General features: G+C 47.7%; 1 protein-coding gene across 5 annotated transcripts in view; it reads left to right on the forward strand.

Annotated features, from left to right (window-relative positions):
• The first annotated feature begins 1,620 nt into the window (after window positions 1-1,620).
• VWA2 (von Willebrand factor A domain containing 2) overlaps window positions 1,621-13,743 on the forward strand; it is a 54,620-nt gene continuing 42,497 nt past the window's right edge. For 3 of the 5 annotated variants that reach the window (XR_012094051.1, XR_012094050.1, XM_007964152.3), the window contains exons 1-2: window positions 5,800-6,862; window positions 11,999-12,060. Coding sequence is in view for 3 of the 5 variants with exons in the window: in XM_007964152.3 (XP_007962343.3) it covers window positions 12,009-12,060 (52 nt within the window). In the remaining 2 variants the exon portion in view is untranslated. Of the gene's footprint in view, window positions 2,150-2,184; window positions 2,417-5,799; window positions 6,863-11,998; window positions 12,061-13,743 lie in introns of those variants that run through there. The other 2 variants (XM_073019384.1, XM_007964150.3) reach the window with 2 other exon arrangements.

Genomic DNA, 13,743 nt, shown 5'->3' on the forward strand with positions numbered 1-13,743 from the left:
ACAAAGGAAGGGATGTCATGGATGACAAAAGTAGTTACCCAGCTTTCTGCATAAAAAGCCTCCACACCTGCTGGTCACCCACTCATCACTCACCAGGGCCTGTACCACCTGTCTTCCCTCCTGTCGGCGTGCACGTCCCAGACAGACCGATTATACATTGATGTGAAGTCTGAAGCAACAGGTATCTTCACTGTAGTTACACTTTCAGTTCTTCATAATCACGGAATGAAAATGTGAAATACTACCCCCACCCCCAAATTAAAGACATGCCAAATACTTCAGGAACAACCAGGGTTGAAATGTGGCTTCTCCAAGGTAAACCTGATTAGGCCAAAGTATGCTGGTAACTGTTAAACAGCATAAGGGGTGCAGGAAAAGGGTTGTCATAGGTAGAATTTCCACTTTCTTGAGGACCTGGGGTTTGTCTTTGTTGGACATCTCCTCTGGAGCAGCACAGGCCACTCACCCCATGTGACTATTGAGCGCTTAAAAATGCAACCACTCCAAATTGAGATGTGCTTGTGAGTATAGAATACAACAGGATTGGCCAGGCATGGTGGCTCATGCCTGTGATCCCAGCATTTTGGGAAGCTGAGGCGGGTGGATTACATGAGGTCAGGAGTTCGAGACCAGCTTGGCCAACATGACAAAACCCCGTCTCTACTAAAAATACAAAAGTTAGCCGGGCATGGTGGCGGGCGCCTGTAATCCCAGCTACTAAGGGGGCTGAGGCAGGAGAACCACTTGAACCTGGGAGGAGGAGGTTTCAATGAGCCAAGATCATGCCATTGCACTCCAGCCCGGGCAACAGTGAAAATGTGTCTCAAAAACAAACAAATGGACTTTGAAGACAGTATAAACATTTTTATTGATTACATGTTGAGATAATATTCTGGATCTTTAGGTTAATACTGAAATCCTGCTTGTCTGTTTCTTTTCACTTTCTTTTCTTTTTAAATGTGGCCACTAGAACATTGAAAATTACACACGTGGCTTGCGCAGTATTTCTCTGGGGCATTGCTGATGTAGAGGCAGAGACTATCCCTCCCCAGCAGTTAGACCTCAAGACCAACTGCTGTCCCCTGTGGGGATGGCATGCTGGTGGTACATTATGTCTGCTGCTCTGGTGTGGCCCTGTTTTCATTTTTGGACGCTCAGTAAATGTTACTGGGATAAATGAATTACAGGAATAAATGAGTCCCTCCCCCAGCCTCCTTCAGTGAGGTTTGCAACGTTAAAGTCACCATGGGCCACTTTCACTAGAAGCTATCAATGTCGGGAGGCTTGGAAATTAACTGAGAACTACAGACAGGAAAGATGTAAAACAAATTATTTTCCTATCAAATTGACATTTACAAGAATAACAGGAAGGAGCATGGAAAAGAGGAAGTAGGTCAACCTTCCTTGAGGACAATTTGATAATATGCATCAAAAGTCTTAAATTGTATAAAACCTGTATCCTAGAAATTAACCTTTTTGTAGTTTATTCCAAGGAAGTAATTGGACAAAAGCACAAATACATCTAATTGTATTAAAATGGAAAGTTTAATATTCAACAATAGCAGATAGGTTAAGTATGTTAAAACATGTAGTGGCTCAAAACATAGACATTCAAAAAAAGGAAGTGGAAAATCTGAGTAATGTACATTTTGTATCGAATGAACTAAAAATACATAAATTTTTGCATAGATAGAATGACATTAGAAGAACATACACCATAATGTTAACAGTGATTATCTCTGGGTGGTGGAAAATGAGTGATTTATCAGTTTGCTTACTTTCTTGTTTTTATATGCAATGAACAGGCATGCACTGACAGTTTTTAAATGAAGTGTGGAAATTATAGATTGTGCAGTCATAGTCAACGTTCATTGAGAGCTTACTTTATATAAAGCATCATGCTGGGCATTGTGCTTTGTTTTTTAAAAAAATCAAATGCCCTCCAGACTTAAGGATGATGGCCAAAAGGTCCGCTTATTACCCAACTACAATAATAGGAAGGACAGGTAATCAAAGGCAATTGCCACGACAAATAGAAGAGATGCCAAAGTCAACATTTTTTCAAGGAGCTATAAAGCCCGCAGAGGAGTCGGCTGATGGCACAGTGTTCGCTGCTGCACCGCTCAGAGGCTGGGTGACCCGCGAAGAAGTAAGTACTTGTTTATTTGCAGACCTTGGCCGATTCAGCGTTAAAAAACGCTAGGGGCTCGATGCACCTCCCTGGCGGTAGTGCCTCCGACCTCCGCCGGGTCGGGTCGCGCCGCCCTCTCCCAGGAGAGACAAACAGGTGTCCCACGTGGCAGCCGCGCCCCAGGCGCCCCTCCTGTGGTGCCGTAGCGCCCCCTGGCCCGAGCTGCGCCCGCGCCTGTGAACAGAGCTGCCCCGGCACCTAGCGCTGGTCGCCGCGCTCCTCCCGGTGAGTCCCAGCTTCAAGTTGCCTCTGGCGCCCGGGTACCCACCAGCGCGGGCTGCCGATGACTGATTCGCGCTCCCTGGACTGGGGCCCCCTCTGCCCGTTCACCCCTACCCAGAGCACCCGGGCTGCGCGGCCCCGCCGAGGGTGCGGGCTTTGTTCGCATTGTCTGAGCGCACCTGAGTGCGGCCTTCCCGGGACGGCGGCGTCGGGGGAAGAGCGCACCTGGCGCGCGCCGGCCTCCTAGCCACTCGCAGTCCGGCCCGGGCGAGCTGGTGGGGTTTTGGGAGGGGTGCGGTCAGCAGGTAAGCGGGTAGCGGCTCTGGGTACAGGGGTGGAGAAGGGCATGTATTAAACCCAAGCTGCCCGCCTGGCACAGTCACGGGGCCTCCTTCCCTGGCGGCCGCGGAAAGGGACTCGCCCTTTGAATAAAGTATTTGGTGACATGCTCGCCTCCACCCCATACCCCATTACAGGACATGTACAGGTGTTAAGGGGACTTGGGGCAGTTTTCCCAGGCAAAACGAGTGCCCCCAGCGAGGTGTCTGCAAGCAGAACCTGAGAGGGGCCGGCTGCCCTGAGAGAGTCCTCGCGCTTGGGCAATGGAAAGTCCAGGGGTTTGTTGTTCTGGTGGCTTCCCCAACCTGGCTCAGCCCTGCTTCCTGCGTGTCTCCTTCCCTTCCAATAAGGCTAACAAAACTTTCTGTAGCTAAGCCGACCTTTCCCACACATCCTTCCCACCTTGGGCCCTTTGCCATCTGCTGGTACGGTGAATGGGAGCGTCTCAGAACTGCACCTTGAAAACTTGCTGGGGGCACCAGGCAGAAGAGAAGGGAGGAGGGCACCTTGCTGCTTTTGATTGTGGAATCAAGGGCTCCAGCTGAGAGGGGCCTTGCGATGGGGACACCATGCTATGCGTTTGATGTCTTGGAGATTGGAATAATTAGAATGTGTGCATTTTTCAAATTATAAGCTGCTTTAAGTAAAATCCCAGAACCTCTAAGTGTTTTATAGATTCAGTCCCAAAAATTCAAGGTCTCTTTTGCTCTCAAGGTGACACTATATTAAGAAATGTCGATTTATTGAAGAGTCAGGAAAGAGAAGGGAAGAGGTCAGAAAGGTACCACTAGAGTTGGCAAAAGCCACAGGCATGAATTTGTAAATGCTGCTGGCTTTCAGCAGACTGAAGCCATCCTCTCTTGTGACTGATGGGGGTACAGAGCTCCTCAGGCCTTACTCTTCTTTTGTAGAAATCCAGCCCACAGCCGTCTCCTAGTAGTATAAGAATTTCTCAGACTAGGTCCCCAGGCAAATCCCAGGTTGGAGAAGAGGATTGCTTGCCTCATCATCTCTGTCTGGCTGAAAACCATCAGTGTATTTTCTTTAAATCTGGTTTTTGGTCTACCATCCAGAGATTACAGCCACTGTTTCCCCTCTCTTCAATAGGCACAAGCCCCTGGGATGAATCATAGTCAGAAGCCCATGTTTTTACGGATGAGAAAACCGAGACCCAGTTTTAGAGTGTTAGGTTCAAAGCACAATTGAGCAGAAGGTACTGATTTCCCATATACCTCCTGTCCCCACCCATGCACAGCCTCCCCTATTATCAGCATCCCCCACTGCAGTGGTACATTTGTTCCAACTGATGAACCAACATTGGCACATCATTATGACCCAAAGTTCGCAGTTTGCACTGGGCTTTGTCCTGTTGTACATTTTACATTTGGACAACTGTAAAATGACATAAATCCACCATTATAGTATCAAACAGCGTAGTTTCACTACCCTAAAATATCCTCTGTGCATCCTGCCCTCCCTACAATCCATGGTAATCACTGATCTTTCTACTGTCTCAATAGTTTTACCTTTTCCAGAATGTCCTATGATTGGAATCATGTAGTATGTAACCTTCTCAGATTGGTGTCTTTTGCTCAGTAATATACATTGACATTTCCCCTCCCGGCTTTTTAATGAGCATCATGAACAACAGAATCGTTATTTGGCAGTGATGGCATCAGAGATAAGCTCCTGGTGAGAATGCCTTTTGATAATAACTCCCCTGGTGTGTGTGCATCTTACAAAGCATTGTCTTTGCATTCTCAGCACCTGGAAGGGTACTGAGCACAGGGCAGGTGCTTAATAATTTTTACTGGATAAATGAAATTTCATATAATTATAGCAAGGGGAGGGTCAGCAACACTACGAGGTTGTTTTAGAACAACCTCTCTTCTAGCCTCAAACTTTTGAGTTAACATATCAGTAAATGAAAACCTAGTTTAATTGGGAGGACTGCAACAGAATTGCTCATTTTAAATTTTATCCAATAAGGCTATTTTAAAATCAAACAAATCCCCACCTCCCATCATCGAGGAAGCTATTGGAAGTCTCTTGGTGACTGTGCATGTGCATTCCCTGCAGAGTGTGTCTGTATAACTCCAAGCCAGCACACTGGGACAGCTGAATACATTTGAAGTCCCTTCCTTTCTGTGCCATTTCATCTTCTAAACAGCTCTGGACTGCTTACTTTTCCTCTTCCACCCACAACATTACCTGCTGACTTTCCTTGAATGTGATTACTACCCTCAGTCCTCCCCTTCCTTTCCTGGTCATGAGTCTCTTCACTTGAACTGGATTTCCCTGCTCTCAAATTAGGAAACTTTGCCCTTTCCCTGGGAGCCTTCGCATCATGGTTACATGGGATCCTGGCGACAACCTTTCCAGGGAAATAGGATGGGTGGTGTTACCTCCATTTTACAGAGAAGGAAATTGAGAGACTGAAGTGAAGAAATTTACCCAGGAGGTTCGTGCTCAGGTGTCCTGACATCAGATGGTTGTTCTTTCCAGTGCATCTGCATACCGCATGCCTCCTAGTACCAGGTGCATCTGCGTGCCAATGCCTCTGTGTACCACGTGTCCCTGTGTGCCACCTTCCTCTGTGTACCACGTTCCTCTGCATACCGCAGTGCCTCTGCGTACCAGTGCCTCTGCGTACCGGTGCCTATGCGTACCAGTGCATCTGTGTACCGTGTGCCTCTGCGTTCTGGTACCTCTGTGTACCGCATATCTCTGTGTACCACGTGCATCTGTGTACCGCGTGCCTGTGGTCATAGCTGAGAAGCCCTGGGCTGGACTCTAAGCTTGGGGTTTTCTCGCTCTGTGGCCTTGGGTCTCATCTTCTCCAAGACCATTTCCTCATCTGTAAAAATGGAAATGGTAATATCTACCCTACAGGTTATGAGTGTTGTTAAATGAAATGAATATATTAAAGGTAATGATAAACTTTTAACATCATTCATTTAGAAAGCGTTTTACTATTTAGCAGAGACTTTTCTACCCTGTCTCACTGAATCTTTACAACCAACACTGGGGGAATTTATGAAACTGAGATTCTCCCCATTTGACAGATGAGGAACTAAGGCAGGGGGAGGTTGTTGCTTGGAGTCCCCCAACTGCTAGGAGCAGAGCTAGGTTGGAATCCTGTCTCTCGACTTTGGGTCCTGTGTGTGTTCTCCCATACCTCAGGGCTAATCCCAGTGTCCCCCACAGTGAATTCGGATTGTGTACAATTTAAAGCATTTTCAGATATCATCCGTCAAAACAAACGTGAATTGTCTTCTGGCTAAAAAGGTCTCTGCCGATGCAGAGAGTGGGAGGGCTTGTGATCTGTGCCTGTCTTCCCGGCTTTTCTCCCTAACCCTCCAGGGAATTCGCATTTCCAGGGAAATGGCATGTAGTTCATTCCTTGCTGCTGACTTTTGGTTGTCAGGCCACTGGGTTCTGAAACTTGAATACTTTTAGAGGGAGCATGACTTTCCCCAAGCAGCTTTTAAAATGCTCTCTGCCATGTTAAAGTAGAAATGTGTCCTCCACATCTGCTGACACTCTGGGCCCGAGCCAAATGTTTTGCCAAAGGTTACAAGATGACTGTTACAGCAAAGACTTCCCCACCGGAGATTTTTACCTCTGATTTTAGCCTTCCAGTTCAGGTGTATGCTGTTCTTGTAAAGGGCTCCAATTTCCATCCTGCTGATTCGGAGGAGGCTGCCGAGGGCTAATCCATTTGGGACTGGAATTGCATTTTGTAAGGAGGTAGAAATGGTTTCCTCTTTTTCCCTACACTCATTTCATTTCCGACGGTAGAGAAGGCAGACGTTATCCTGCAAAACTGCCTTCCGCTATCCCCAATCCAGCTCTTCTTTTTTTAAAAAGTAGCTTTGTTTTGGCTTTTATTTCTTCCTGTGTCATGGGAAATGTAATTCCTGGGTAGTGCACAGTGGAAATTTTTGTGGCGTCCTGCAGCAGACTTCACATGCCTGCTGTCCCAAGTGCAGCTAGTGCTGCGTGGAACCAGGATCCGAAGGCCACACTGATGAGGAGATCGGGGGCGTGGGGAGCATCTACATCCATGGATGAGAACTCCAGAAGCCAGAAATAACGCGTAGGATTAGCGTGAGTAATGGAACAGAAGGGAACAAGGTGATGAGCGAGGTGTAATGGAAAAGCTTGGCGAGGTGGACCTGAGAATGGGTGGTCTGTTCCAGCCCCTGGCTTGCAGATCACTCCCAACTTCTTTGTAGGAAGCCAGAGGGCCCTGGTAAATCTCATCTTGTGCTGGATGGAGTGTGGGAGCTGCTGGCAGGTATTAGCCAGCGGGAGGGGGAGTGGGTGGGGGGACGGGACGGAATTGCCAACGTGCAGGATTCAGGGTGACAGATTTTTAAAACTGTGCTTCTGTGCTTCTGAACTGCCCTTAGTTCATAGCCTGTTTTCTGGAGCCTGGACTTCTGCCAGAGTGTCCCCTCTTACCGGCAGCCCCAGCACCTCTCCCTTGTTGAACATTCTGTGGCAGCTTTCCCCAGAACCGTGAAGGTGATGCTAGGAGGCCAGAATGGAATCTGATCCGCTGATTAGCTGTGTAAGCTGGGGCAGAACACTTCACTTCTCCGTGTCTCAGCTTTCTCGCCTGTGAAATGGGAATAATATACCCTCCCTGGCTGGCTGTGAGGATTAGGAGAGAAGACACGAAGGGCGGAGCCTGGTGGCAGGCACACAAGAAATGCTCATTACATGGTGGAATTCACCTTTTTTTTTAAAAAAAAAAAAAAGCTTTCCAGCTGTAGGGCTGTATTTTGGAGGTCAAATTAGTATCGTAGGAAAATTTTGATATGAGAGGAGAATGAGCTGCGTATTTGAGATGACTGGGTGGGAATAGAGTGCAAACAATACTTCACCAGCATTGCAATAGCATTCATTTCATTAATCTTGGTATAAAAAAGAATGCAGTGAACACAGTGAGTGCAACGATGCCCTGGAAGTGTCCCTCTAGCCCTCCTGCAGGAGGTATTCTGGTGTTTTGTTTATCTAGCAAGCAAGCAAGCAAGGACCAGACATGTAGGTCTCTGGAGCTCCAGCAGAGACTAGATGCAGTCTGTAGTCTCAGGCATTTGCCACCTGGCAGTCAAGACAAACGTATCACTGGGCAGTTTCAGCATGGGTTGTGTGATGATAGGGGTTGTACTGAGGGGGACAGGAGAGGGAGATGCCGCAGAGGTTGCAGAGTCAACACCATCTGATTGATCCAAACAACTAGGAGAAGCCATTTGACCTCCTGTGTGCATTTGCAGATTGCCAACATACATTCTCTTTTAATGAGCAGAAACTTGGGTGACTTTGGAAAAACATGCAGCTGGGCAAGCAGAGGCACATAGTGGATCGAGATCAAGCTGCTTAAGTTGGTCTCATAGCATGGAGGGAAGGGGCCTGTGTTTACTGGGTGCCTTCCTATGTGGCAGGAACCTTCTGTACTTCCTTCCACTTTATCCTCACAGCAGCCTGGGGAAGTGGCTGCTAGGGTCCTTGTTTTATAAATAATTAACAGGCCTGAGCCTTAGTCTCCTGCCAGTGCCCAGGGTCAGAAGCTGTAACTCAAGAAGATCATCCTGAACCTAAGGACTAGAGACAGCATTGAGAAGCTCTTCACCGCATCCTCAATGCCTCGCCCCGGCGTGACTCACAGGTGGCAGGTGGGGGCTTGCTCTGCCTCTGTGGTGTGGAGTAAGAGAAAAAAAAAAACAAAAAACATGTTCTTAGGGGAAAGGGACATCATGAGTCTTTCTTGCTGGCATGCGCAGGGCTGGAAGCTAGCAGGAAGTGTGTGCTGCAGGCCAACATCCTTCCCGCCACCTTTCTCCCTTTGATCATGTCTGGAGAGGTCCTGACGTCCTGGCTCTTGCCATGTTAGGTGTCTGATTTTCACTTAAATCAGGAAGACTTGAGCCTCTTAGTTATTTGAAGCAGGAAGACCCTGCACGAAGACTCGGCTGGCGGGGATATTTGTTTTATAATAGTTTATTTTAGGACTGCTTTGAAATCCAAGGAGCTCTATAGACTGTTCCAAGTGGTGCATATTCTAGAATTAGGTAGAATCTGGTGGCATCATGGAAATAACCATACAGCCTGAGAATATTGTGTGGTCAGTACATGCTCCATCCCCCAGGAGGACCACTCCCTGTGGCACCCTGGACTCCCTCCCCCGCCCCCCGCGAGATGATTGAAGGTCAGATGCATGATGAGAGGGTGGATCTCTGGAGCCTTGGTGTACTTTGCTATGAATTTTTAGTTGGGAAGCCTCCTTTTGAGGCAAACACATACCAAGAGACCTACAAAAGAATATCACGGGTTGGGCCGGGTGCAGTGGCTCATGCCTGTAATCCCAGCACTTTGGGAGGCCGAGGTGGTCGTATCACCTGAGGTCAGGAGTTCGAGACCAGCCTGATCAACATAGTGAAACCCTGTCTCTATTAAAAATACAAAAATTAGCTGGACATGGTGGCGTATGCCTGTAATCCCAACTACTCAGAAGGCTGAGACAGGAGAATCACTTGAACCTGGGAGGCAGAGGTTGCAGTGAGCCAAGACCATGCCATTGCACTCCAGCCTGGGTAACAAGAGTGAAAGAAACTCCATCTCAAAAAAAAAAAAAATAATAAAGTATCACAAGCTGAATTCACATTCCCTGACTGTATCAGAGGGACCCAGGGACCTCATTTCAAGACTGTTGAAGCACAATCCCAGCCAGAGGCCAATGCTCAGAGAAGTACTTGAACACCCCTGAATCACAGCAAATTCATCAAAACCATCAAATTCCCAAAACAAAGAATCAACTAGCAAACAGTCTTAGGAATCGTGCAGGGGGAGAGATCCTTGAGCCAGGGCTGCTATATAACCTGTCAGGAACATGCTACTGGAATTTATTTTACCATTGACTGCTGCCCTCAATCTACAGCGCTGTAAGAAATATTTGTTTTACTGAGCACCTGGCAGTGCCTCAACCTCCCTATTCAGAAAGCTCCACATCAATAAACATGACAATCTGAGGTGAAATTAGCCACAAGAATTGTGCTGCTTACACTGGTTCATAATCTGGAGGCAAGGTTCCACTGCAGCTGCCCCCTCAGCCTGTGCCAGGCATGGTGTCCTCCCAGGAGACAAATCCAGAGTCTGGCTGTGAGGAAAGTGACCACTTTGCCCTGACTCGATTGGTTAAGGAGCTCTGCAGTAACGTTCCAAGTACCTGAGTGAGTGTGTAACATACTGGGTTGGCCAAGCCTAATAAAGCTGTTGGAATGAGGATGTGATTCTTTTTAAGTGTGAAAATAAAGATTTTTGGCCGGGCATGATGGCTCACGCCTGTAATCCCAGCACTTTGGGAGGCTGAAGCGGGTGGATCACGAGGTCAGGAGATTGAGACCATCCTGGCTAACACGGTGAAACCCCGTCTCTACTAAAAATACAGAAATTAGCCAGGCATGGTGGTGGGCGCCTGTAATCCCAGCTACTTGGGAGGCTGAGGCAGGAGAATGGCGTGAACTCGGGAGGCGGATCTTGCAGTGAGCCGAGATAGTGCCACTGCGCTCCAGCCTGGGCAACAGAGCGAGACTCCATCTCAAAAAAAAAAAAAAAAAAAAAAAAAGATTTTTGTACAGATTTGTATTTTTTTCCTCTGGTGGCATTTTAGGAATGCTCTGTGTCTGTCCAGCACCCCGGCAGGCCTGGTTGGGTTTCTAGTCCTCCTTAACCACTTATCTCCCATATGAGAGTGTATAAAATAGGAACACATACTCTACCTCCATTTAGGGACTTGCAACGTCCACATCCCGGATTCAAGCGATTCTCCTGCCTCAGCCTCCTGAGTAGCTGGGATTATAGGTGCCCACCACCATGCCTGGCTTATTTTTTGTATTTTCAGTAGAGACGTTTCACCGTGTTGACCCAGGAGTTGGCTGGTCGCGAACTCCTGAACTCAGGTGATCCACCTGCCTCGGCCTCCCAAAGTGCTGGGATTACAGGCGTGAGCCACCACGAAGGGTTTATTTTTATTTTATTTTATTATTTATTTATGTATTTATTTTTTTGAGATTACAGGCATGGGCCGCCGTGCCCAGCCCAAAGGTCTTATTTTTTAAAAAACTTCAGAGTCATGGCATGTGTGTAAACTTTATGCAAATAAGTATGTCAAAAAAACAAAACGAAACTGAGCTGGATGTATCTTGAGGTCCACACATCATAGGTTCACGATGGAGGCGGGGATCCAATGGGACTTTTAAAACTCTAAGGCAGCTTAGCCACATCGGGGCCCTTCTCTTCACTTTGTAAGGGAGGACCCACAGTCTCTCTCAAGGTCACAGGGCACCAGGATGAGGACTAGGGCCCCTGGGTTCATGTAGGCTCTCTGCCACTACGGGGCAGGTGTGGCTGCTGCCTGGGTGGTGAAGTTTTTTTTAAAAAAAACTTCTTAAAAAGTAATTTTTCTTGGCCAGGTGTGGTGGGGTGTACCTGTAGTCCCAGCTACTCGGGCACCTGAGGCACAAAAATCACATTAAGTCCCGGAGGCGGAGTTTGCAGTGAGCCGAGATCGGGCTGCTGCACTCCAGCTAGGGCTACTGAGTGAGACTCTATCTCAAAATGAAAAAATAAAAATAAAAAATTTCCTCCTCCTTCAGCCAGATTATGATTCATAAATAGTTTAGATGATTAGTGATGACTAGTGGATAATTTAGATAGTGCAGGCTTTCTTCAGATGTTGTCTTATCTAGGGAAAGGTTTATTAACCACATTAGAAGGTTTCAGAAGATGAGGACGTTGAAAATCAGATCTTCAGCCTGTTGAATTCTAACTCCACATCAAGAAATGGAGACCCTGAGAAAGGAGTGACTTTGCCCAGGGTCACATGGCTAGTCAGGACCCAGGCAGAGCCAACACCCCGGGCCTCTTAACTCCGGGGAGAGCAGGAGAACACACCTTCCCAGGGCGTGTGGCGGGTGGGGTGCATTTGGGGGTGGATGAGAGCGGTATCCTGGGGAAGATGTTAGATTGGTGTCTAAAACGAAAGTAATTGGAGTAAAGTCTTCCATGACTTTTTGGGAACTGGGGACTTTTCCAGGCCACTGTAGTTATTGTGCTGAGGGCCTCTGGGGTCATATCTGTGACCTGGAAAAGGCTGAGTTGGCACCTTGTTTGGTGGTGTGACTTGGGGCGTTCACAGAACTAATTGCTGATTCTTTCCTTCTTTTCCCGTCTCTGTAGTTATATCAACATGCCCCCTTTCCTGTTGCTGGAAACCGTCTGTATTTTCCTGTTTTCCAGAGGTAAGATGTGTTTATTGGTGGTGGGGAAGTACTGAGGTGTCAGGTGGAGGGGTTTCTTGCTTCAAATCCTGTTGATTCTCAATTCTAAAGGTCTCTTGAATCCACCTGCATCTCCCCTCCGTGGCTACCTCCCTAGTCTAAGCCATGTCATCTCATGTTTGGATCACTGCAGAAGCCTCCTGCTGGTCTCCCTGGGTCCCCTGGTCCTCCTCCAAACCGTTCTCCATGCAGTGGCTATTTTCTTTTTTTATTTTTAAGTTCCAGGGTATATGTGCAGGATGTGCAGGTTCATTACATAGGTAAATGTGTGCTATGGTGTGTGCCATGATGGTTTGCTGCACCTCTCAACCCATCACTTAGGTGTTGAGCCCAGCATGTGTTAGCTATTTATCCTGATGTTCTCCCTTTCCCCACCCCACCCCACCCCTCAACAGGCCCCAGTGTGTGTGGTTTCCCTTCCCATGTCCATGTGTTCTCATTGTTCAGCTCCCACTTATTTTATTTATTTATTTATTTATTTATTTATTTATTTATTTATTTAAGATGCAATCTCGCTCTGTCACCAGGCTGGAGTGCAATGACGTGATCTCTGCTCACTACAACTTCTGCCTCCCGGGTTCAAGCGATTCTCCTGCTTCAGCCTCAGCCTCAGCCTCCTGGGTAGCTGAGATTAGAGGCACGCACCACCACACCCGGCTAATTTTTATATTTTTATATTTTTAGTAGAGACGGGGTTTCACTATCTTGGTCAGGCTGGTCTTGAACTCCTGACCTCAGGTGATCTGGCTGCCTTGGCCTCCCAACGTGCTGGGATTACAGGCGTGAGTTGCCGCGCCTGGCCCTCAGCTCTTACTTACAAGTGAGAACATGCAGTGTTTGGTTTTCTGTTCCTGCATCAGTTTGCTGAGGAGAATGCCTTCTGGCCCCATCCATGTCCCTGCAAAGGACATGATCTCGTTCCTTTTTATGGCTGCATAGTATTCCATAGTGTATATGTACCACATGTTCTCTATCCAGTCTATCATTGATTGGGTTCATTCCATATCTTCACAGCGGCCATTTCAAAATGCAAATCGGATCATGTCTGGACCCCTCTTCACTCCCAACTAAAACTTTTCAGTGACTTTCTGTGGCTTTTGTTTGTTTGTTTGTTTTTGTTTGTTTGTTTGTTTTTGAGACAGAGTCTCGCTCTGTCGCCCAGGCTGGAGTGCAGTGGTGCAATTTTGGCTCACTGCAAGCTCCGCCTCCCGGGTTCATGCCATTCTCCTGCCTCATCCTCCCGAGTAGCTGGGACTACAGGCGCCTGCCACCATGCCCGGTTAATTTTTTTATATTTTTAGTAGAGACAGGATTTCACCGTGTTAGCCAGGATGGTCTTGAACTCCTGACCTCGTGATCCACCCGCCTCGGCCTCCCAAAGTGCTGGGATTACAGGCGTGAGCCACCACTCCCGGCCAACTTTCTGTGGCTCTTAAGAGGCTTTGTCTCGTCTTACCCCTGGCCATCGTGAGTCCCTCTGTGCCCTTTGCACAACAGCCCACTCTCCTTCCAGTCCTGCCCTGCATCCTTGCTCCCTGCCACCAAAAAGGTTCTGAATTATGTTGCGCCTCTGCTTGGATCACCCCCTCGACCAAACACTGCCACCCTGGCAAACTCCTCCCCATCCTTCGGTCCCAGCACAAT

Source organism: Chlorocebus sabaeus, chromosome 9 (genome assembly GCF_047675955.1).
Source record: "Chlorocebus sabaeus isolate Y175 chromosome 9, mChlSab1.0.hap1, whole genome shotgun sequence".
Lineage (NCBI taxonomy): Eukaryota > Metazoa > Chordata > Mammalia > Primates > Cercopithecidae > Chlorocebus > Chlorocebus sabaeus.